Genomic DNA, 25,599 nt, shown 5'->3' on the forward strand with positions numbered 1-25,599 from the left:
TATTTATAACACAATGTATAATACATAAAAGACGCATTGCATACATACATGCACAGTCACATTTTCCCCTTTTTGAACACTCTGTAGAACAGCATTTCCAACTATATGTTCATCCCAGTGCAGACAATTTGCCTCTTCACAAGAAGTGGGGTAGGATTTTTGTTTTGTTTTATGTGGGGATTATTTGATTGTTTGTTTTTTTTGGTTTATTTGCTTACTTTCTTTGACTTCTGAGTTTAGAAATGAACAATGATTTGTAATGGGCCTCAAACTGCTTTTTCTAAGCCCTGCTTGGATAGAAACCAGCAAAACTTTCCTGAAGTGGAATATGTGTCTTAAAACTCACTACTCCGAATCAGCTCTTGCTTTGCCCTGTTCAGAAACCTCCATGTTTGGCTGGATTCTTTGAAATCCAGACGCTTTTCCAAGAAACCTTGAACCTCTGCCAAGCACTGAAGAGGCACTTGGTTCTGTACATCACAGCCCTGCCCACAACCCTCTTCTGTCTCCAAAAGGACAGATGCCACAGACTGATGTCATCTCATAACCTTCTCAAAGTCACTCTCAGAAGCTGCATGTACCCACAAAACCACCAAGAATCTGGGACTAAAGCCTCACCTCAACCTCCCACTTTTAAGCCAGGTTGGTAGAGCCAACAAATATCTTTTCATTGGCTTCCCTGGGAATGCCAGCAGGAAGCTCTCATTTGGCATACACCAATAAACTGCAATAAAAAATAATCTCCAAATATATAAGCTATAAACGTTACGAGATCTGGTTTCACTTTATGATTTTGACCTGATGACTTCAAGCTATCTGTTTTCCCCAGTTAGTGATAATTAACCATCCTCACAGGATATACTGTCTGGGAATTAACAAATGCACATATGCAGCAACTCTCAGCTATATATATTGCTGCAAATGAGAAACAAACTAAACAGTGCAGGGTAGGACCAATGGTAACTATCCCAATGCTTTGTAATAGCTGCATGATTATAAGCCAAAGGAACTGAAAAAACAGCAAATGTTTCTATCAACTCTTGCACAGCAAACCTTAACCAAGCAAGGTCAGCTGAAACATACTCAAGTCTTTCAGCTCTCATTGGAGTTTCTGCTATGAAGTAGCTCAGATGTAAATATGGATCTAGAACAAGACCAGCTCTGGATCCAAATGCTACAGATAACCCTTTCTCTGGGCTACAAGCCTGAAGTAGATTTTCTGTGTAATAAAACAGGCACTTGAAACGTCATTTAAAGAAGTTTTTCCGCATTATCTTGTAATTGAGCAGCCACGTAGAGGCCGGGCCGAATGGGGCCGGGCCTGACAGGCTCCCGCCCCTCCCCTCACACCGCCTTCCGTGTCGGGCTGTCATGGCGGCCGCTCTGCTGGACCTGGCGAACTGGAGCACCTGGGCGGTGTGTGCCGTCATCAAGCTGCCGCAGCTGGCGGCCGTGCTGGCGGCTGGGTCGGCACGAGGGCTCAGCTTGGGCAGCCTCGTGCTGGAGCTGGTGGGGTAAGGAGGAGTGCCGGGATCTGGGAGCGACAGCACGAGGGGGAGGTGCTTTAAGCTAACGGAGGCCAGAGAGCTGTGGGTGCCCCATCCCCACTCAAGGCAGGGTTGGGTGGGCAGCCTGAGCTGGTGGGGGGCAGCCAGCCCATGGCAGGGGTTGGGTGGATGGGCTGTGAGGGCCCTTGTAACCATCCTGTGATCCTAAGATGGTACTTGGGTTCTCCATAGTGATGTGCCGGTTGTGCAGGTACCTGTACCAGTCAGGCAGGATTCTCTCAGCCATGCAGACAGAATATAATCAGTCCTACAGAAGATTACAAGGCTGTTTCAAACTGCATTGAGGACGAAACTATTTTGAAGGGGTTTCAGTGATGTTCTTCTGAAACATTTATTGAGACTGTTTATTTAGTTGCACTCTGCATCCTGCAACCCATTATGGGACCAGCCACGAGAAGCCTTCTGTCCTCAGGTTCTGCAGAGCCAGAATGTAGTAACCAGACTGAAGAGCAACATGAAGAATGATGCTGGAGGAAAGGATGTATCTCAGCTTACAAGAAATAAGGCTTAGAGGAAGTTCTTGACTGAATTTAGCTGTTTTAATCCTGAATATCACAAAAGCCTCTAAATGGGAGCTACAGGAAAGAATGTGACAGATTCTTTAGCAGGATCTGTGGTGATAGAACAAGGGGAAATGGCTTCAAGCTTAGAGAGGGTAGATTTAGGTTTGATATAAGGAAAAAGTCTTATGCAGTGAGGGTGGTGAGGCACTGGAACAGGTTGCCCAGAGATGTGGTTGATGCCCCATCACTGGAGACTTTCAGGGACTTTTCACACTGTGACACAGAAGTATTTCAGGAAGCTCTCTGCATCTTACTCTACTTGTGGATAACAGTAGGCTATGGAATAATCAGGCTTGCACTTGGTGTGCGTATCTGTTTGGTCAGTTTGGCAGCAGGGACTATGCCTATCCAGATCCTTTTGGCACAACCAGAAGATAATTAAAAGCAATAAAAGAAGTTGTGAAGGAGCTGTTGTGTCCCCTTGTGCAGTCATGCTGTTTTATGTCTTTCTGTCCAGCTTCGTTGTGTTTCTGAGGTACCAGATTTATTATGATTACCCTCTGCAGACATACCTGGAATATCCCATCATCATCGCACAAGGTAATCTTTTTGAAGCAGGGGTTTGGAAATGAGACAGGGCTCCCCCAGCAGGCCAAGGCTCTGTGTGGAGGTTGAATACTCCACTGCAGTGACATGAATCCATTGACCAGTTCTAGCTGGAGTTGGGAGGAGACAGGAATGAATATTTCAAATATAGCTGAATTCTTGTATGTTTGATGCAGGTAGATGGCCAGGTAGAGTGGTCTGATTAATAGACATGCAGTGGGGTTGCAGTGTAAGCTTATCCTTTATCCAGTTACTCCGTATTGGAGAGGAGCCTTATAAACGCTCCAGACTCTGAGTGAAGCTTCCTTTTGGATCTTACAGAGTTTTGGATGTTGATTGAATCTGAGAGATAAGCCTGTAAGAAACCAGGCCAGAGACATTTTGCCCAATGGAGCTCCTTTGTCTAGAATTGCATTTGGGTCCGTCCTTTCCCTTGGCTGACAAGCAATCTTTTATTTATTTCAGATGTCATTCTCCTTTTGCTTATTCTGCATTACAGTGGAAACATGAAACAAGCTTTGCTTTATGCAGTCACGTATCCTTTGCAGTCCAGCACTTTTGGTTTACGTCACTTGTTTGGTAGTTCTTTGCATAGTTGTGTCATCATTTGTTTTGTGCTCATATTTGTTTTGCAAATATGCCAGCCGCCTCTCAGCACGCATTCCACATTCACATGTTATTTCTTGGGCTGCAGTAACATCTCTGTGTGAAGGCAGCTGTGCGTGTAGCTAAGTCCCACAGCTGATAAGGAGTGTAACCTGTTCTTAATTTACACCTTAGCTGGAGATGTGGGATGCAAATGGTGAATCTTCCTTGATTCCTTTCCATGCTGATTGTACTTGTTCTGAGGAGGACAGTAGTGTTTGTTCCTAAATAATAAATAAGATTTAGGCTTAAATCTCATCTTGTATATTGGAGCAGGTTTAAGAAACCCAAGCATTTTTCAACCAAAGGCTGCAATACAGGAGCACTTAGTGCTTCAACTAGTGCTCCTTACGTTTTATCCAGTCTGTGTAGTCTTATAAAACTTATTTCCAGATGTTAATTCTAATTCCCTAGAGAGAGCTTTGGTATCCTAGAACATCCAGTGCTGTGAAACTTAACGTGCTGTAAGGTTCTGGGGGGGCTGGTACATGCTAACGCTGCGGAGGTGGATCATAGACCTGGCCATGGTAAGTGCTGCATCATTATTTGGAATTATATCTACGTAGGAAATTATCTTTTTCTGGAAATCTTTATCATTGAAATCTCTACTTATGTTTGTTCTCGGAAGAATTCATCATTTAGTCTTGCTTTCAGAACAAACAGCCAGTTTTCAAATACAGCTGCTTCTTCCAATTCCTTGTGAGTGGCTTGAAAACATAACACTTAAAATACAGACTAGGAAAAGAATTATATTCTGAGGTAGAATTATGTTAATTGTGATGGGATGAGTGTTAGGTGTGACCTTGTCACTGAGTCACATTAAAACTAGCAAGGAAGGGTGAATGGAGCTGGTCTCTTCAGTCCCAATGGCATCATCCCCATTAGTAGATCTTTAATGTGAGAAGGAGAGAGCAGAGCATCAGATTCTACATCATCTGATGTACAAAAGCATCAGAGCTTTTGTAGTGTGGTGTTATGTATTTCACAAGATTTTTTTTTATTTAGTCCTGGAGTTTTTAAAGAGAAGTCGTCGTTGTAGGCTAAAGATGGTCTTTGACCTTTTGTATTGGAGCAGAGAAAGTTGGGTTGATTCCAGATGAACTGGAATTGCTGATGTAAAAGGTACTACAGATAGGGATGAAAGCTTCTAGGCCCAGTAGTAGCTCCTACTTGCAAGGGAAATCCAGTCAAGGCCCAAGGGTCTACAGGGAGGATCTTATCAAAATCCCCTTTAGAAGGACAATAAATTGAATAGTCCTTTCCCTTCTTTATTTTTTTCCCAGCAACTGGACTCAGTTTCCACACATTCTTCTCAGTTTTCTCATTCTTTTATGGTTTTGTTTACCAGACATAATGGTAACAGATGGTATGAATCAACCTTGCTGTTTAGACTAGATCAGTCTCATTTTAGCTAACATCCATAAACAGTTTTATGGAGCAGGTTGAGGAGCTTTTTTATTTCTCTACCTCCTATTATATCAGCCTCTGCCAAGTATTTGCTGACAGCAATAGCACTTGTGCTCCCTGAACTTCTTCCTGAGCAGTACCTTAGAAATCAGTGCCTTGTTTCTGGCAGCTTTAATTTTGTGCTTTATTATTCCTAGCCAAGGAGGTGTAATGCTTAGGTTGCAAAATACTGAGAAAGTACATACTTCTTTCTCTTCTAAATGAAAAACTCCGCTCTTGTTTTTAGTAAGGTACGTGCTAACAGCCATACGCTGAACACTTGGCTAACAGCATGGCAGTGGCAGAGCTTCCTTCCTTTTCTCTGTGCTTTACAGAACTTGTGCACATTCATCAGTGCCGCGAGTAAGCTCGCTCAGCTGCGGTGCCTCTGGCAGACCAAAGATTCCGGACAAGTGAGCGCCTTGACCTGGAGCATGTCTGCGTACACCTGTGCAAGTAAGCCATGAAGGGCGCGTTGTTTGAAGCCGTGTCTGCTTCTAATCCCATCAGTAGGTCTTTGGTCAACCATAGCGGATAAAAATCTTGTGCAGTTTCACGTAGTGCTGCCTGCTGAGGCACAGATACCACGCGGTCAGTCAAGTGTCATCACTGATACCAGCTCGGTCACTGCGCCACTTTGATTTAGGAGACATGCAGGAAGAATTAATGCAACCTGATGCAGGTGAAGTGCTTGAAGGGAGTGCCTTTATGAAGGAAAGATTTCAGTGTTCTGGCACTTAGTAATTGATCAGCAGTGACCCAGTGAGAAAAGCTGCTCCCTTTTGCTGTTACGTAGACGAAGAGTGCTAATTATTCTGAAAAGCCATTTACAAATACATGCTTTATTGCTGAATGCCTTTAACTCCATGTCTACATGTAAATGCTTCTTTTAATAAATTAGAACAAAAAATGTATCAAGAACACTGAGCAGCCACCATAAACACTTCTACAGCTGTTTATCAGAGGTGCCTTCATGAAACTTCATCTATTCAAACTATAAAACATGCTGCTCCTGGATCTGTTTCCCTGTGAAACCCGTGTTTTTAAGTCAGTCAGTAGAAGTTGTGGTCTGTCAGCTGAGCAGTGGCAGTAGTCTTTATAAATGGTTTTAGCTTCCTACATATGCAAAGTATTTAATGTTAGATTTGTCGTGGGAAGGGAAGCTTAATTGCTCATGTTTGCAGAGACCTAAAAGCATGCGTGTGAACACTCACAATGGCTTAGTCATGCTAACAAGATTGTGGGTGTAACCCACTATCAGCTGCAGCATGAGGGGAGAACTGAAGGAGAAATGGTGACCTCTGACTGCCTGCAGTTCAGGGAAATAATATTTTTATATCACAAGTGACTTTGCAATTAAAGCAGGGCCTCTAGTACAACACTGTTCAGCTCTGAGAGCTTGATCGCTGAGGTTAAAACAGCGAGGAGTGGATGCGCTAAAAGTGGAAGTGTTTATATGGTGTATATTTTCATGCCAGAATATCCTCTGTTGCAGAACACGGGCTTCAGCAGTGTTTGGAAGTTGTAAGCATGTTCTATGTTGTCCACTAATAATCATTCCTTCATTTTACAGCAAGAATATTTACGACTGTAATGACTACAAATGATCTGATAGGTGAGTATGGGAATGGCTTCCCTTTCCAGGGAACAGCTGCCTTGGTAGTGTAAAAGCTTAAAATATATAATTTGCATCTAATTAAATTATGAAGAACATTTGTTTAACAGCTTCTTACTGCCCTGGGGGAAAAGCATGATGCTGACAAAACTGATAGATCTAAAAGAGTACAGCACATATTATCGATATGTTGTTCAACATCAAGAGCTGGTGGGTGTAAGAACAGCAACAGAATCACCTGGTACTTTCTGTGTTGAGTCTTTGTTCCAATTCAGAGCTGATTCTGCAACAGAAATGAGTCGAGTGGATTTTTTAAGCAGCCCTCTGCAGCACAGTAAGGCTCCACTTTTACAAGCAGTTAAAGTGGCTCTTTCACTGGAAAAGGAAATGCCCCTTTCGGTTCCTTATTCCTTCCCCATCCCACTTGCTTACCACCTGGGTAGGAGATGGTGGGGCCGTGCAGTTTGCAGGATCACCAAAAGAATGGCTAAGAACACATGCAGAAGTATAACCTGGGTCAGCTGTCAAGCCCAACTTACCCACAGCTGCTTAGAAGCCAGAGAGGTATTCTGGGGGGGAGGAGAGAAGGGAGAAAAGCGCTGTCTTTTCTTGAAAGAGCCATAAAACTGGATCCCTCATTTCAGATAGCCCTCACAGACACTCAGTGCTTTCAGTGCCCTGCTCTGCTGCGCTTGAGAACTTCTGGGTTCCTAAAGGTGCTCACTGAGCTCATTCTTCTGGGTTCCTAAAGGTGCTCGCTGAGCTCATTGAAAGGAAAGCAGCAATCTGCACACCAGGGCAGGTGCACAGAAAACGCATCTGCTGAAAATGACCGCAGATGAGTTTTTGGAATGACGCTTAACGTGAGTTGTTTGTTTTTCCTTTGTAGTTCTCATCCGTTTCATAATCATGCTCATTCTCAATGTTTGGGTCACAGTCACAATTCTGCACTATAGGAGAACTAAAAAGACTAATTAGAAGATGCTCATCAGCATACGGTGTGAAAAGAAGGGAAAAGGAAACTGATATGGTTAAACAGCAGAAAAAAAAAGCCGAGGAAAGGTAGAAAGGGGAGATTTAAACTGGATATAAGGGAAAAGGTGTTTTACCATCAGGGTGGTGAGGCACTGGCACAGGTTGCCCAGAGGGGTGGTGGGTATCCCATTGTTGGAGGCACCCAAGGTCAGGCTGGACAGGGCTGTGAGCACCTGATGGAGCTGTGGGTGTCCCTGCTTGTTGCTGGGAGTGGGACCAGATCGCCTTCAAGGCTTCCTTCCAACTCAAACCATTCTGCTTCTATGAAGCGCTCTCTCTTAAGCCTAGTATTTATCCCTAGATGTATTTAGTGCAGTTCTGCTTATTTTCACATAGAAATAATTTTGATAAGATACTTAATTTAGGCAGCACACTTTCATTGGTTATTTGAGGCAAGTTTCCTTGATAACCGCTTTTTCTCTGGATTCTTTTTTAGTAAAGGAACAAGGTATTTGTATTTAGACATGTATGTGTTCTCATATCACTTGAGTACTTTCTGGTTACGTATTAGCAATTGCTTTCAGTTATACAAATTCAAGAGAACTTTGTGGCAGCGGATCTGCTCTTCTGTCTACATCTGCTGCCAGTTTGAAAACAGCAGGTCCTTCTTTTTATTGCGAGCAACTCAGGTAGTTAGTCATTAAGTACCTGTATTTTAGCATGGAGAAAATCTGAGCAAAGGCCCGATTCAGAATATATTTCTAAATGAATTTAACGAAGTCAGGGATCCAGCTGAGACTGCAGCACTTGAGCTGTACATTCACACAGCTGATACAGGATATCTGGAGTCACTTCCATACAGACAGTTTTTATTATGATAAAAACAAAAACAACCACATGATCTTTTTCAACCTAAGCTCTCCATCACTGAACATACTGTTTTGGGAGCAGCAGTAACTGGAAGGTATGGAGAATAATGAGACTGATTGGGAGTTAATTCTGCTCCAAGCGAGGCTCCTGCAGTGATGCCCAGTCTCCATATGCAGTCTGTACTGACTGTGGCCCATCTACACACTGTGATGCATTGAACCAAACCAGTCTCCAGTGGTTATCAGATTTTGGATGATACTACAATATGCTTTATTACTTTTTAACCTGTCCTGAAGAATTTAAAGACTCAAGTTGAATTTTTACTTTGGAGATTCCTACTGGTTTTAGTTGGTATATTTAAAAAGGGAAAAGGATGTTCTTGAAAACTTTTAGCAGGAGATTTTACTTTTGGAAGAGGTACTTTTCCAACGCAAGGTTAGAGCAGGAACCACAAACACAGTAACCACTGATGTCTCAATAGATTCTCCAAAATGAGATGTGCCTTCTCAGTAGAGTTCTTACACTATCACTGCTGATTGGCATGCTAAAAAAAAAGGAGCTTGTGATCCTGGCAGGCTTGCAAACTGTGGGAAGACTCATTGACTGCATTTGAGTCAGGTTTTCCTTGCAACATGTTGAATCACTGGGATGTTACGGAGCAGCGGGATCTGCAAAAGCAGGTCTTTCCGCCAGCAGTCGTTCAGCAAGCAGAGACTTTTGCTGTCTGAAACGAAGCTGCTTTGCCAGCTGTGATTCTGGGGAGAGAAGCAGTGGAAAGAGGTATGTCTGTCTGTGGACATATCTAATTTTGTATATCTATCTCACATTATTGAGAGGAAAAATAAAACATGAGGCTTTTTTGCTGCTTTAGTAAAGTATATGAATACTTTTAAGTTTCTCTGTTGGTTGAGAGAATAATACTAAATAGTTTGCTACTGATTTTACTGAAGCTATCTGAAATATCTAACTAATTTGGTGGTAGGTGGCATGTAATGCATTTTCCAGGTCATACTAATAAATGTCATTTTTCATGATTGATTAATGTCATTCTTGTCATGAGTTTTTATTGTGTTTTTATTCTGAGTCCTTTCATGAGAAGAGAACAAGTTGTTCATTACAGGTAAGAAATGGGCATCCTTCACCTTAAACCTTAATGTTCAGAGCATCAGGCCATACATCAGTCAACCTGTACAATGCAGAGGCCCAGCACCTTACGGGAACAAAGCACACATCTCTTACCTGTTTTTTAATACGTTTTAATAGAGAAAGCTTTGTGTAGAGTTAAAACCCAGTTATTGTCTTTCAATCTCCTGGGTGATGCTGTAAGAAAATTGAAACCACTTTCAGTTCGATCATCAGCCCTTCCTGTTTTTCCATCATAAAACGTTGGAAATGCATTTAAGATCAGTAGTTCTTCAAAACATACTTGATGTATTGGAGGGTAAATCTTTGTGAGAAACAAAGGAAAGAAACAGTTGGGTAAACGATGAGCTTGGGTAATTCTATGGACTTTTGAAAGCTGGCCCATGAGTTCTCACTCAAGCTGTGTGGGATATGAAACAGATCAGAAGGAGGTGGTGGTAGATGGACATATGTACTTTTCTTTTTCTGTTTTTTGGGGGTGGTTTTGGTTGGTTGGTTGGTTTTTTGCTCGCAGAGAATAATTTTTTGTTGTGAAGTAGAAGTGTGGTCAAGTCCTGGGCAAGCACCATACAAGCACAGATCCTGTGGTCTTCTGTCTATCTGTAAACCATAATCTTCTCAGATAGATAGCTGGATTAAAGGCAGTAGCTTTAGACAAAAGAGATGAGGAGGATAAATCTTGTTAAACTTGTCACTCCGTGGTTGTTGGGGTGGGTGCAAGCAAGTTGTTCACTGCACAGTGCAGCAGCCGGCCCAGAGCAAACAGGGAAAGCAGCTCAGATCTGTTTATTGTTTGAAAGGAAGTAAGCAGCTTCTGTCTGCAGGGGTGAAGGTCATACTTCTCCACCTGCAGATCCTGCTGAAGTGCTGAATCACCTTCACAGCATCAGGTGACAACACGTTCATAGGGTAACATCGCTTTCTCTGGCGATGGAGGCAACATTCCATAAGCAGCACATGAAATGTTGCCTCCATCGCTATTAATGGTCCAACAGTCTCCCAGTATGCCATTCAAGAAAGCTTTTGGATTGGAGGTAAAATCCAAATGTAATGATCCTATGTAATGAAATTTAAGGGGATATCCTAAGTACAATTTAAATATTTGTCATAATTTGGTTCACATCCTGTTTTTCTGTTGTTGGGGGCTGGAATTTATCCAGCTCAGCAGAGCTACCTTAAACTGCGAGTAGACTAAACAAGTGCTTCCTTACATTATGTGGTATTATTTATTCACAGGAAGAGCACTTGAACAGGGCTGAAATCTTGTTTTATCTGTCAGCTATTCTGGAAATGAAAGAACAGAACCTGCACTAGTCTCAGCATGGCAAGAAGAGCGAGCTAATAATGATTAAAATTGAATAGTAACATGGTTCCATGCTAAAAAACGATTTTACTTACCACCTTGTTGAAACTGGAAGTCTTCAGTATTCATTCCCTCTTGGGGATGCAGGCCAGTTCTGCTTTTGGAGGCTTCAGTCAGCAGTACCAAAGCACTGACCTGTCTCACACCTTACCAGAGGTGTCAATGGAAGTGCATGCTTTCTATGCCTCAGTGTCCTGTTACGTAAATCACATGGTCAGGACTCTACTGAAGCATAAATTGAGCTTGTGCAAAGCACGTTTTTATGACTGTCAAAATACTTCAGCTTCCGCGTTTCCAAATCCTGGCAAGAACTGTGGTCTATATCACGTTTTACATACAGCATCAGCCACGCTAAGAAGAGCAGGAAGTACCAAGTTGTGTTGCAGCATGCTTGGTGCTCGATCTGGCATGGCTGTAAGGGGCTGAGCTTTGGCAGGAGCCACTGGAACTATGGAAGTGCAGCACACAACCAGGACAGACGTGGAAGTTTACTTTCAGGAAGGCCTTTGTGACAGCTGACACACACTGCTCAGACAGGGTCTTCTGTGCAGATGAGTTCCTGGATGGAAACCAAACAGCAACTTCTCTGTGTATGTCTTGAGCTGCCGACTTCCAGTTTGACCCCTGATTTTTTCAGAAGGTTAATCTGCAGCCTGGCTGTATACTTGGCTGTATCTGTATACTCTTGTGAAACGACAGGACTTGCAATAAGATAATTTTTATAGATAAAATCAGCCGGGCCATAAAAACGTCCTGTTTGCTGCAACAGCCCTGTTACAAAAATAAACTGTATGAAGCATCCAGTCCGTGATATTCTTCTCTCCCCAGAGTTTTAAATGGTTCCAATGGCCAAATGACCTCCACATTACAGTGCAACATTGCTCACATGGTTCATTTCTTTTGGGACATAACTGCATGTAGGAGAACTGCGGAACGCTACAGTATTTTCATCCCAAGAGGCACTGGAAACTCAAGAGACTGGGTCTTGAGGTCCCTGTTCTAAGGAGGCCTTGCTTTGCGGGAGAAGTCCAACCAGCAGATCTCCTGTGCTCCTGTTCAGCCCCTATCATTCTACAATAGCTTCTCAATACAGCCTGCTGTATGCGTAGCCAGTAACTTTTTCTGTAAGTACAGAACGTATAAACTGTACTGCAGGGATTCACAATAGATGAGGGCAGGATGCGCAGAGGAAGTGAAACAGATCCAAACCAGTACATGATGGACTGCAAACCAATTCCACCGAGTATGCCCCTCTTCCCCACACAGCCTCTGCTTGGATTTGCCTTTCCCAGTAGTTTCCTATGCATTTCAATACTTCAATTAATTACCAGCTTGTCAAGTTCAGGAACTACTTTACCTTACTCAAATAGTTTATTTAAAAATATATATATAATATTCTCCAATTCAGAAAAGGATAGAACTTCCCACAATGTAACATTTTTTAATATATAAAATATTTATGCATTCAGTCAATGGAAACAGTTTTACTGTATACATTTTTAATGTTGTACTCTACGCAAATCTGCTTGACCTAGAAATATACCGTACTTCTGTAAATCCAAACAAGCAGGGAAAAAACACTGTAGCTGTGCGTTGGGTTATAATACCTAAAGAGAAATGATACGAAAGATTTAGGGCTGGATTTAAGAACCCACAAACAACGTTTTACTTCGCGAGTGCATAAATAGAAGACTGAATACATTCTGGCTCTGTTAAGCTGAACTGCAATTACAAAATGCAAATATATTTATTCATTTTCAGCATTTCAGTGTTTCCAAGTCCGCCGTTCATGATAGTGTTAAATAAATCATGGTCCTATCCTTCCAAACATTTCAACACTCTTTAAAAAAAAAAACAAAAACAAACAAACAAAACTTTAAAGTGAAATGTCCTCCTTCATTGAAGTGTTAGATCATATTTTAAATTACTGCACTCCCACACAATAGTTTATATATATATATATATTTTAAATATATATATATATTTATATATATAAAGAGACCAAATAGGAGACTACATTTTTTACTGTCAATATGTAGAACACAGCATACTGCAGTTGTATAAAACATGCATTTTCTGGGATAATGATGAACGCATCATGAATGAGTCCACATCATAAACTCTATTTTTTTGTACAAATCTGAAGTAAAAAAAGAAAGTCCGATGAAGTGCCTCTGAGGCCCTTTATTCCCAGCTATCAGTTCTCAAAACACACTACTGGAATATTTCCCTATGCCTACAGCTATGTGCTAGAGAACCAGATTGTACATTTTAAAATACACCTACAGTATGTCTTAAGTTTTCTTTAAAGTTTGCGACAGTTCTTGGGTGTTGTGTTGTGAAATGTAAAAAATAATCACAGATTCTCTTCTTTTTTTTTTTTTTTTTTTTTTTTTTTTTTTTTCCCCCCCCAGGAATAAACACACATCTAGGAGAGTACGCAAAAACAAGGCAAAATGAAGTTTTCATAGCACTTAATGAGGGTTAATATAAGTCAATAACTATATTGAGGTTTGTAAGAAGGGCTGGATGAGCAGTTACATGTATTAAGCACGTGGTCTAGTAAGTCCATTCTTATCAGACACTTTTTGCAACCAACACTTCTCCACCCTCAAAACCAGTCGATATACATTCAAAGTAAGTTGACATTGATATATCTACTAGGTGTAAAAATAGTGCACTATTTTTTCTGCCACAAAGCAAAATTGCATCCTAAGAGCTGGTAAACTTCTTTTCCTTAAATACAGAGAATGGGCAAAAAAACTCAAAAAAAAAAAAAAAAAATTAAATTAAGGCAATTAGACAGGTAAAACAGGACTGCCCATGATGATGCAGCTGAAACTAGCATATACTTTGAACTAGCTGCTGAACACTGACATGCAGCTTCTGATAGACATGTATGAATGATATAAACTTCAACATTATGGCTTTATACAAGTGCATAGTTGCAACTGCAATAAGTAACGGTATCTGATTAATAAGCATAAAAAAATAAAGTGGAAAGATTTTTAAAACCCTCTTGCAGTATTACAGTACAATATATATACACAGTATAATGGTCACTTCTTACAGATGCAGTCTATATCACTATGATGGATCATCCTCCTGTTCTCGCAGGCATGCTGGTGGCATCTTGATGAAAGCTGAAAAGTCACTTTCTTCAGTTTAAATATTCACTCCTCTCAATCCTTTTATGAAATGTAGTGTATGTGTCTTGCTGAGAAAGCTTTTGTGGAACAGAATTTAAAAGGTTACTTAACATATCCTTTTACTATTTACCAGCCATTCCTCGTTTGATCAGTCATTTGGGGCAATACAGGAAAACCCTCAGAGATTAGTAATTTATATTGCAGCAAAAATGTAAACCTCTGATATATATAGCACAATCTCTCAGGAAAATATATATTTTTAATATATTTTGAGATATGTTTCAGTCTTGCTGTAACAGGAAGAAAATTATCACCTTGAGTTGCGTCTGCGCTCATGGAAAGCGGTTAGCTGGAAGAGAAGCAGAAAGTTTGGTCAGTACACACAATGAATGAAAGTCTGACGAGAACATACTTCCTCAAAATCCTCCTTTAAGATGGCCTTATCAGCAAGCTTGGGAAAAAGTCATCCCTCTGCATTCAACAGCATCGCTATTTAAGTATAGTACAACCTTACGCATTATAAGCCCAAAACAATTAACCCCCCTTGTAATATATGAGAGTAAAGTCCAAGTACATTCACGCTGTGTTTTTAAGGTAAGCCATGGGACGAATTAGATCAATAAAACAGCTGCATCTTTTCTAAAGCAGTCAAAGAAACCGCGCCACAGAAGCTGCAAAGCCTGTTTGTTTACGCAGTTTTATAAGGCATTGTTAGGTACCCAAAAAGCACAGCACTGCAAAGGAAAGCCAAGTCGAATTCATAGCACAGGTAGAAAAAGCAAAATGCGGAACTGTGATTTCATGTCTGCTAGCCATGGACATGTCAATTCACGTTAAAAGCTTAAGAAAAAAACTATCTGTAAATAGCAATTGTATTTTAGGTAAATTCCAACTGTTACGACCTCCCTTTTAGCCTTTGGTAATTGTTTGCAGAGGTTAGCAGCATTAGCACTACAGATGAGCTACTACTCTGACAACAACAGATACTTTCTTTGGGGCAGGCAGACATGAATTTTGAAGATCTAAAATTAGAGAAATAAGAACACTGAAAAGGCAAAAAATGCCGTTTTAATGAAAATGACTCCTTCCAAAAAATCTAACACCACAAAACAGAATCTCATTTTTACTGTGTAAAATCTCAAAATGAGATCTTGTACTTTTCTCTGCTTTGAGAAACAACATCCAACATAGCATGCTGTATTCAAAGGCAAACAAATCCATTCCTCACTATTTAGATTTACCCCTTATACTTCTTCAGAAATCAAAAACATCGTCATCATCATCATCATCATCAATATCATCAACATCATCAAATGACCAATCCCAGTCTTTAAATGCCAGATCAAGTAATCTGCAACAGGAGGGTTGGATGTTTAATGTGTGTCACACTCCTACAAGAAGCTTCAAAATTCTATTTATTGTCACTATAACTTTTAAAATAACTGTCTTAACATTGGTGGGCTCCCTCCTTTGCCTGCTATGGAGTATGAAGACTCAATTACTGTTTCGGGAGCCACAAGTATTGTATTTAAAGGAGATTAATCACAGAAATAAATTCTACAGAACACTTACCGTATTGCTTGTTTTCTGCCAAAATTTCAGTAGGAAAGACCAACACACACACTGCATAAAATTAGCTTGCTGTTTTGCTGCAGTTCTGTTGACCAACATGCAGCTTTATGCTCACCTACCATCCCTTTCAGGTCTTTTGTCTTTCCAATAAAACCGAGTAATCTGCTTGATGTTGAATAGAACACCAAATTAAAGTGTCACTGAGCTCACAAATACAGTGGGATTTTGCCATTTATCCTAAATACAGTAAGATTACCCTAGACAGATGTCCTATAGCCTCATTATTTTTACTGAGGCTATGCCAAAAAAGAAGATGTATCGACTTGTTCTCTATGCATCGCTGCCCATGCTCCTACACAATGGAGAGGAGAGCAAATTATTTCAGCAAATGAGTCATTTCGCCTATTTTAGACACTTATGCTGGGATGAATCATTGTCTAGAGGCATTCATCTTTCTGCTACTATAGAAGGATTTCAGAGGAACATCTGAAGTACTAACTTCTTAATGTACAGGCAATGAAACTCAATCTGGCCATTTTTCCAGTGCATTCAGGGTTGAATTCAGGATTACATGCCACCTATACCAATGCATCCATCCTCCTCCTTCTCTCACCATCATGAAATATGTAATATACGGATAGAAAAATATATGGATAGAAGGAAATTAAAAAAAAAAAAAAAAGAAAAAAGAGTCACTGGCTGAACAGAGGAGGATCACAATAAAAAGAATGGTAAGATGAGGTGCTGTTATGAAAGCATTTAGAAACAAAAGCATTAAAACAAGGATAGTGTAACAAGAAAAAATTCTTGTCCTCCAGGTTGCCATGAATATTGTTTCATCGACTTACGCTCCAATCCAGTTCCTGCTATTTTGGCTAGTTTTACACTAAGAATCCCTTCAATCGCCATTCTCTAAAATGTAATAATTAAATTTTTCACTTCATGGATAGAATTAAAAAAAAAAAAAGTAATGTTTTAAGGCTCAAATTGTAAGGTCAGACCTTCTTTTTAAGTCTGTGAAGTAAATAATCAAAGATTTGGTAACATGGAAATTAGGAAGGAAGTTAAGCTGCTTTGAGTCCTTTCACTATGCTTTACCATACATTAAATTTTACTTCATTTTTTTGTTTAGTATCCAGGTTTTCCTATCCAGGGCTGATTTGTGATTACAATAGCATCACAATACTAGATAGAAAGTAGAGCATGTTTATGCTGCATTCCCCATTGTAATTCCAGTTACCCAACCCTGTTTTCAAGAAGCCAGCTCAGATATTGGTGGCAGCCAGATAACAGGAACAAGACCAGATCCATCTAGTCACTCCCAAGTTATCTCTCAAAGGTGAAAAATAATAATAATAATAATAAAAAATAAGCCCTTGTTGATCTGCTCATTGCTGTTGTTATATGGCAACAAAGAAAAGAAAGGCAGGTAGACCAAAATATACACAGGGTGTCAAAAACTGTGGATTAACATTACCAAGTATTAATGTTATAAACTTAACTGTTCTTTCCTCTTTAACAAACCCAGCAGTATTCTAAGCGATGGAAACAGCAAACTGAAAAAATCCAGGATACCGTGCAATCATTTAAATGCTACCTGCTAAATGTTATCACTTCTATGGCTACAGTATAGGATTTTGCTCCTCAAAACTGATCTAATAATAGAACACCGTTTTTTATACTGACATTTACTTCCCACATTGGAGGAACATGATGATAAGACTAATCTTCTAGGAAACAAGAGACACGAGCATGAGTATTTCTGGGCTGAGTAAGGAGCTGAAACCAACTCTCCCACCCTTTGGCAAGTGTTCCAGCTATTTGACCAAAACGTGACCATCACTTTATGTCTACTAGCTCTCTTTCAAAAAGAATGAGTGACTCTCAGACAGATGTCTACTACTGCAGAAAATGGCACCACACTGTGGAATTTACATTTATGTAGATGCAAAAGTGAGATTCATCTGAATCACCTTTTGCTGTACATGTCCAAGAGCGCTCTATGCTCCCTTTCTACTTTTTTATTAGGATAACACCAATTCAATCTTACAAACAACTCTTCCTATATATGAAAATGTAAGCAGAGTTAGACATAGATACATACATTTGGTCAGATGAATCACAGTCTATCACAAAAATCCTCAGTGATGTTTCTAAACATTAGAGTAGGGCAGGAATTCAAACACATTCCTCCAAACCACCCAGTATGAATGAAAAGAAATGCATTCTTTTGCTATGCGTAAGCTCTTCTAGATTGACTTTTGAAGGCGCCCAGTTCCCTCCAAGGTTCATTAGAATGACAAGTACTTAATGTCATAGCTCAGCTTCTAATCAGTCTTGTTTCCTTAAAAACCTCACAGCTCCTCTTAATGACTCTTCCCATATCTAAGCCTCATTTCCCTACCAGCTTCTAGTTCACAGGAACAGTAATAGACATTATCAGTAAAGGTAGGCTAAGTAATAGATAATGCAATGTCCTTTGAATGAGTAAACAAACATAATGATGGTTCTTATAACTTAAATGAGGTTTACAGAAGATGACACACTAGATTACATATCAGTGGTTGCCAACATTTGTGGTCAACTACTGATATCAACATATATATCACATTAATTACAGTAAAATGTTCTAAACAATAAAGTACATAGCAGCTCTTTTGTTACCTTGGCTTGTTTGGAGGAAGCTGTCGACTTGGTCGTCTGATGGACTGGTTTGGCTGTACCTTCATAGAAGTTCTGGGAGAAGATCTAGCAAAGGGGTCTGGTGCTGGAGGTTTCTTGGGTATTTTTTTCACCAGTCGGCTCACCCATTTTTGCTGTTCTTCTGTAGAATTAGCTAACAGTAGTAGATTCTTTGCCGTTGAAATATCATAATACACTGTAGTGAGAGTTTTTCAAATAAAAATGAATATTAATTCTTATTTTTCTGAACATGTCCTCCACATCAAAAATTTCACTAGATACTATGCATTTCCTAAAATTCACCATCGATTCACTCAGCAGTGCTGCACAACAAGAAGCCTTACAACAACCATGCTTTACCATGCCTTCCTGTGCAATGCTGACAAAACAGCTGGTATGGACCTATCCACTCATATGAGATTCACTCTCAACAGTGAGCTGATCCTCCTGTAGACACCTTCAGAAAATCTGACAGCTACATACCCACTGAAGAAAAACCTACCTGTTTAAGTTCAGTTGATGTCACAGACTAGGATTCTATGATCCACTAGCATGCCTTGAGACTCCAGCAACTATACACATATTCAAATATCTGCTAATTACCTTTGCAAGGTGCTATAATCTCTTCTTTTTTATCCATATGATCTTTGTGACATTTGATATGGCAACGACGACATTCTAGAGCAGGAGGAGGCTTAAACATATGCCAAAGAGGCTTCATACAAGCTTCACAATTGGTTGGAAAGTGATAAAGAGTAGGTATAAACTCATGTCCTTTGTGACAAATATAATTTGACTTCTCTCCCATAGGCTCCACAGGAAATTCCTGCTCCTTTTTGCTCTCTCCTTCATTGGCATATAGAATCTAGAATTAAAGCAAAATAATCTCAGTATTCCTAAGTGACAAACACAAATTCAGAGTAATTCCTGAATTTGAAAAACTGAAGAATAACACTGAAATGAATATTTTCAACAATTTTGTAGTAAACAGTTCAATTAGAGAAAGTTAGGGAAATACTGTTAAGAACATGATATGCCATGTTTGTTACGCTATAAACATTAATTTATTATCAAATACCTGGAATATCCTTGGAATTTCCTTGGCATCTGCTCTGTACACATCAGTCTGCGTAACCGGTCGGACATGGAATAATTTGCTATAAGAAATTAATTCAATAAAGACAAAAATTACCAAAATAATAATCCCGTCTTTCAGTCCCGCACATGAACTTTCAAGGCCAAAATAAACACAAGTCACAAATATACAATTTTTTTAATAAAAAAAAATGATAGCAATGAAAAGCTGACTTTAGCAATTGCTGGGAGCTTTCTAACACAATCCTCCGTTCACACTCCCAACCTACAAATAGCCATAATCTGTATTTATTAAGGAAATAAACTAATTGTATAACCCACTTATAAGCACGTGTTGTAGTGAAAATATACAAACACTGAAAATTACAGCCTCAGCTACAGATTTCTTCACACTTCTTGCTACAGTGTGTGTGTGAGACACATCTAGCTCAGCTGGTGGAAGCAGTTCCCTTATGCCATTTCAGTGCTGTGTGGGTTAACAAACATCTCAACAGAGCTAACTGTAAAAGTACACTTAGGTTGGTACTGTGCTCCAAGACCAGATCTTTCTAAAAGGCCTTTCTGACAAAGTCCACCTGCAAATCAGAGGAAGCAATCTTGCGTGATAATACTTACTCTATGTCTAATACCATATAGGGATTAGATTGTTCTTTATCTTGTTCACTGTCATAGAACAGGATCTTCTTACTGCTTACAATTACATACTGTTAGAAGAAAGAAAAGGATAAAACAAACATTATAATCCAGCTGATCACATTGAAAATGTCACAGCAGTAATTTTCTACAGTTTTATTAAATGGTAGCTAAAAGCACAATAGTAGTACTGTACCTGACTCCACACTTTGTCAGTAAATTCACTGCACTATGAAATTTTACTACCTGATGCATTAGTTTACATAATCATATTAATTGGTACACAAAGAAATGTAAGTATCTGTGTGGAGATCAAAATGCAAGTAAGAGAGATTAACAGGAAAACTTCTAGTTTCTAATTTACAGACTTAATTTTCTCTCAAAGCAACAATAATTACCATCTTAGGATGCCTACTTTACATGCGCAGCTCACAACTAATAGGCATCACACTCACAAAGATTAGAAAAGCTGGGTACCCGTAAGACCTCAAATTTCTAGAGTTTTATCCAGAATGAACAGTTTGACTGAGCAAACTGATAGCAAACTGCACAGGTTACTCTTTGGGTAAAGACCACCAAGAAGGGTACTGAAAAGCAATCAGTAAGTGAGAGCTGCACAGAGCAGGTGCACAGTCATTAGTTTTCTCTCTTAAATAAGGTATTTCTGAAAAGCATCTGTTTCCAGTCTACAATGAGTTCTACCTACACAGTGCTGTTGAGAACATACAAACAAATGTCTGAAGACTGTAAGTGGCTGTTTTCACCTCTGTCAGGACAAAAAGGTGCCTTAACAGAATTACATGTTCAGAGAATGGCTTGGGTTGGAAGGGACTTCTGAAGTTCATCTAATCCAACCCCTGTAACTCTCAGACATAGCTGTATAAGCTACTATACTTTATACATTTAAGTAATTACAAGAATATGTATCGTGAAGAACACGAAGGCGCTGAAAATCTGCAGTGAATATAAAATCCAAACTATGCATGAAACAATAAGAGATTTTAAAAAGAAAATGGTTGTATTATTATTGGTTACCTTTTTAACCCAACCAAATTTTTTAGTGTTATTTCGAACAGGTAGCGATAACCAGCCTTCCAATCTTGATTCTGGAAAACCAAAGCAAAACAGAACATGCAATGAAGAACATAAGTATACACAAAACAATCTTTTTGAGACTACTGTGCATTTAAAAATATGTATTGAAGATCAATAAAAAAGTAACAAAGCAAAGATGAAACATAAAACGTCTTGCAAAGTTTATCACAGTAAATTGTCAGAAACCAGTTAGTGTATTCCCCCATACAGCAATAATAAACAACGTGATTACAACAAACTAGTAGGTATGAGGAAGAAGGGGAAGAGCAAACTTGCAGTTATACCACATGCATTCCCTGAATTGTTATTGCTGTTATTTCTAAAGAGATTTTTAAAACTCTTTCAACCTTTAAGACTTACAAAAACGTTGTCTGAAGATATTAGTAAACCACACAACATTCAATTATATATAAAAGACAGAGCAAAGTACCACCACCAATGTACCTATATCCTCTCTACTAGAGGTAAAAATTCAGAAATTTTATATTCTAATTCATACTTCTTTTTTGCACTATGAATTTATCCATATTTCTAATTCTGCCTAAATCTCCTAGAATTTCTATTCCAGAGTAAGTAATTTTTGGCTACGCCCAAGGCCTTGCCTAAACTCAACTGCTTTTTCATGCACTTGTGATATTTAGTATTACTCCATCACATCAGTCAGATGCCCCATCCCTGCAGGCATTCAAGGCCAGGCTGGATGTGGCTCTGGGCAGCCTGGTCTGGTGGTTGGTGACCCTGCACATAGCAGGGGGGTTGGAACTCGATGATCATTGTGGCCCTTTTCAACTCAGGCCATTCTGTAATTCTATGATTCTACGATATGATATGATTTTATGACATTTATCTACAGCATCAACCCTTCAACTGTTGTTTGATGTACACATTTCAGCAATAACCAAAAGCCTGCCTTGCTCTCGGTAACATGTAGCATCTTGTAGCCTTTGCCACTATTTTTCACAGTACCACTATTTATAAAAATTTCTATCCAGTGTGGGAAGGAATTTTCCCCTTCCCTTTCTGAGTTAAAAATTCTGAAGCTCTTGATATTAACAAACATAAGGCCATAAAAGGACATGCCCCACAACTGCAAAAGCTATGTTCTTTCTCAAGAGATGGCACTGGCAGACCTGCGCCCAGATTTAATGTAGGTTAACAAACAACAATTGGATATTCATAGAATTTCTGTTATGTCTACAGGGACTTGAAAAATATTTACACAGTACGTCTGTAAGCACCAGGAGGAAAATAAACCCCACAATATCCTATCTCCAATTTGCTGCTAGAAAACAGTCCTAGTTTAGACATGATTGTACTTTAGAACAAAATAAAACCATGCACGTACCACAACAACAGCTAACAAGGAAAAAATATGTAAATACTTAGTGATGGTTTTAGCTGAGAATGAAGTAAGCACTGGACAGGCATTATGCTTTAGTCTGGTTTGAGGAAATAATGTCAACATTCCAAAACAAGTTCTGCCTTTGATTGAAAGACATTCACAATTTAGATGTGCCCCATGTAAAATACAGAAATATGTATGTAATTAGAAAATCCCATCGCTGACGTTAACACTAGGCAGAAGTGTTATTCACGACAGTGCTGTCATATAGAAAGAGTACAGAACTAATAAAACAGAGTTCTGTTTTACCAGAGCCATATAATTTCATTATATTCCTTATGCATCTGGGAAAACAAATTTAAATGAATTTTACTTGCCTCACCATAAAAGTATTGAATATAAGATTCAGTGTAAGGAGGAAAAAAAGAAGTTAATATTCAGAAGACTGAATTTCTATGACCAAGCAATGTACATTCAGAGTGTGAGGGCTGATACCTCAACACTTCACTGAAACACAAAGATTTGACTTTCTGGTATCCAGTATCTTAGGGTCATGCTGATAGCTGAAGATACTGGGCAGAGTCTTCCTTAAGGACAAGACAATAAGGAATAAGGATCTATTCAATGCTTTAGTAAAAACGGTGTTTTATAAATGGCAATAAGCATCTATAAATATTCAGGTAAAACAAGCCAATTACTTCATGTCAATTTTTCATGTCATTACAATGTTTACTGCCATTTTTTAAAAAAAGTAATGTATTAGTAAAAGTTAGTTATGAAATAGAGAAAAGGGAGCAATATAGACAACACCGAGCAGTTCTCAGGGATGTCACCTGTGCTATCAACTTCTGTAGGGCTTTGAGAACAAGACAAAGGTTCTTCTTCTGAGTCAGAATCAGAATCGAGAAGCATGCGAGAACTGGAAGGCTTAGTGGCAATACTGACAGAGGTGGAAGAGTGCTTGTAGGTAAAAGACATGGATTCCATAGTGTGGGATTGAGTGATATGGACTGAACATAAAGAATAAAGGAGGAAAAAGGTAGAAAAGAAGTCAAAACAGAGTCCCTAAAAAGAGAGTATTAGTTTTACATTTAATCACAAAACATAATAACTGCAAATAAACCATTGTAATTCAGATGAAAAAAGGATTAGTTGCAGTGTCAGACAATACCATCTTTTAAAGAAATGTCTTTAAATAAATTAAAGAATGAAGTATGATTACTGATAGAAGTAGTTAGTGCGTGGATAGTGAACTCTACCAAAACACTGATCGGTGATAGAAGCACTGTATTAAGACAGAAAGCCCCAGAAACATCAAATACTTCAATTTTCATGATAAAACAGGTAAGAAAACCAATTCATGGAGAAATATTAATACAAGTAACATACCAGGGAATCCATCATCTGCCTCAGCATCTCCAGGTCCGCTGCCTATGCTACTGTTGTCTAGACCAATGTGTAATGACTGTAGTTGTGACCGAAGCTGTTCAATGTCGCTGTCTTTGCTGTCCAGAGTCATTTGGAGTTCAATTCGAATCTGACTCTCTTCTGCTATTTGCTGAAAGGATAAAAGGTTTCCTACTGTCACAAAACTCAGATACTCAAAGAAAATGTAAATATAAAATTATGGAGACTTTGCAGTCAGTCTCAATATATGTGCTGCATCTTTCATTCAAGGAAATTCAGGAACAGAGACTGTACACACTACCTTAAAAGACCAAATAATTTCACAAAATGTTACAGAAAATGTTATCAATGTTTACACTTGTTAAGAGGATCTTACTGCCTGCATTTCATTGATTTCTTTCTGATATTTGATCATCATTTGCGTTAACTTCTCTCGTTCAGATTTCAGTTCCATGTGCAGTTTCCTATTTTCCTTTTCCTTCCGCCGCACATCGGTGTCAGCTCCACGTTTGACTGGACCCTTCCGATTCATGATCTCAGCCAACTTATTCACAGCCTTCCCATGGAGGAAAAAGAAGCAAAAAACAAACAAATAAATACAGAGATATGCTGCAAAGAAATACTCTTCTCTACTACCTGTGACCAAGCACTTCTAATCTAACTGTGAGCTAACATCTCTGCATATCCGGTAGCTGAAAGTTACTTGCATTAATCAAAACTGAATAGTGCCATTTTCACTTTAAACAAATGTTTTTTTAGAAGACTGCTACTCATTTAAATGCTCATCATTTTCAATTAGCTCATGGATTAAAATGCCACTTACTGTTAAAAACAACTGATATATCTACTTAGCATAGGCAAAAAAAGATAAATTTGACATATTTTACTTGATCAGGGAAAGAATGAAGTGTTAAGTTTTCTACTAAACATACAAACACTTTACTATTAAATCATGGGCACTTATCTCTTCAGACACATTTTGCCTACCTGGGTTTTCAGTGTTCTTTCATTCAACAGTTGTTTTTCAAACTGTGCTTTAATATTTCCTATATTTGCTTCTTCTTCTTTTAACTTTGCAATTTCTGTAACAAGGTTAATTCAAACAAACAAACAAAAATATATAAATGAAAGCACATTACAAAAGAAAACAGCACTTTTACAAACAAAACTGTAGGCATGATGAACTGCATTTGGATCAGGGAATACATACGTTCTTGTTCCTCCTTCAGTTTATTATTTAGTTCTTCTTTCTCATTAGCAAGATTAGCCACATCACTTGTTAGTGTTCTATTTGCTTCCTCCAGCTACAAAGAAAAAGTACATGTGACCATGTAGTTAAAAACACATGGCATATGAAAACACTACAGCATAAAAGGAAATGCTTCAGACAGAAACCAGATCAAGTATAAGATGACCAGCACAGGGGTACAGAAGAGTTACAGGGAAGAAACAGGGTACAAGATTTGTTTGTGTTTTTTTTGTTTTTTTTTTTAACTAGTTAATTCAAAGAAAATAAATAGTTTTAAATATCGGAAGGAGTTGCATAACAAATTTAAGTATGCTAAACTTAAACTCTGTCTATTACTCACAGAGGCTATGGTGGCATCCTTCTCAGTGAGTTCCTGTTTATGCCGAGCCATCATTTCTTTGATCTCCAGTTCTTTCATAATCTTCTCTTTTTCCAAATCTGAGTACTGTTCTTCAGCAATGGAACGTGCAAGTTGTTCTGAATCTGCTTTTGTCAAAGTGATTTCTAGTTGTGCTGCCAAGGAATCTCTGCAAATTATTGATACATACAGTTAACTCAAAAAATGGGAGGTTACTTAAAACAAAACAAACAACAAAACAAAACAAACCGCCAAAGCCCAGCTGAACAAAAATAGCAGAAAG

The 25,599-nt window shown here is 38.9% G+C and overlaps 2 protein-coding genes across 7 annotated transcripts in view; one reads left to right on the forward strand and one right to left on the reverse strand.

The window, feature by feature from the left end:
- Positions 1–1,326: 1,326 nt before the first annotated feature.
- SLC66A3 (solute carrier family 66 member 3) lies at positions 1,327–9,275 on the forward strand. Its single transcript, XM_015859417.2, has 7 exons — positions 1,327–1,514; positions 2,589–2,671; positions 3,143–3,212; positions 3,792–3,849; positions 5,104–5,224; positions 6,342–6,383; positions 7,273–9,275. Exons 1-7 carry the CDS (start codon positions 1,372–1,374, stop codon positions 7,359–7,361), a joined length of 606 nt encoding a protein of 201 aa, XP_015714903.1. The 5' UTR covers positions 1,327–1,371; the 3' UTR covers positions 7,362–9,275.
- Positions 9,276–12,083: 2,808 nt separating this feature from the next.
- Positions 12,084–25,599, reverse strand: part of ROCK2 (Rho associated coiled-coil containing protein kinase 2) — a 90,050-nt gene continuing 76,534 nt past the window's right edge. For 2 of the 6 annotated variants that reach the window (XM_015859412.2, XM_032443946.1), the window contains 13 exons: positions 25,299–25,485; positions 24,920–25,013; positions 24,697–24,791; positions 24,086–24,265; positions 23,692–23,860; positions 23,136–23,312; positions 20,901–20,971; positions 19,848–19,936; positions 19,216–19,294; positions 18,741–19,002; positions 18,120–18,333; positions 15,125–15,234; positions 12,084–14,232 (listed from right to left, as the gene is read on the reverse strand). In XM_015859412.2, coding sequence (XP_015714898.1) covers positions 15,138–15,234; positions 18,120–18,333; positions 18,741–19,002; positions 19,216–19,294; positions 19,848–19,936; positions 20,901–20,971; positions 23,136–23,312; positions 23,692–23,860; positions 24,086–24,265; positions 24,697–24,791; positions 24,920–25,013; positions 25,299–25,485 — 1,714 coding nt within the window. In that variant the 3' untranslated portion in view covers positions 12,084–14,232; positions 15,125–15,137. The remainder of the gene's footprint in view (positions 14,233–15,124; positions 15,235–18,119; positions 18,334–18,740; positions 19,003–19,215; positions 19,295–19,847; positions 19,937–20,900; positions 20,972–23,135; positions 23,313–23,691; positions 23,861–24,085; positions 24,266–24,696; positions 24,792–24,919; positions 25,014–25,298; positions 25,486–25,599) is intronic. The other 4 variants (XM_015859413.1, XM_015859415.1, XM_015859416.2 and 1 more) reach the window with 4 other exon arrangements.

The sequence above is a fragment of the Coturnix japonica genome, chromosome 3 (assembly GCF_001577835.2).
Source record: "Coturnix japonica isolate 7356 chromosome 3, Coturnix japonica 2.1, whole genome shotgun sequence".
NCBI classification, from domain to species: domain Eukaryota; kingdom Metazoa; phylum Chordata; class Aves; order Galliformes; family Phasianidae; genus Coturnix; species Coturnix japonica.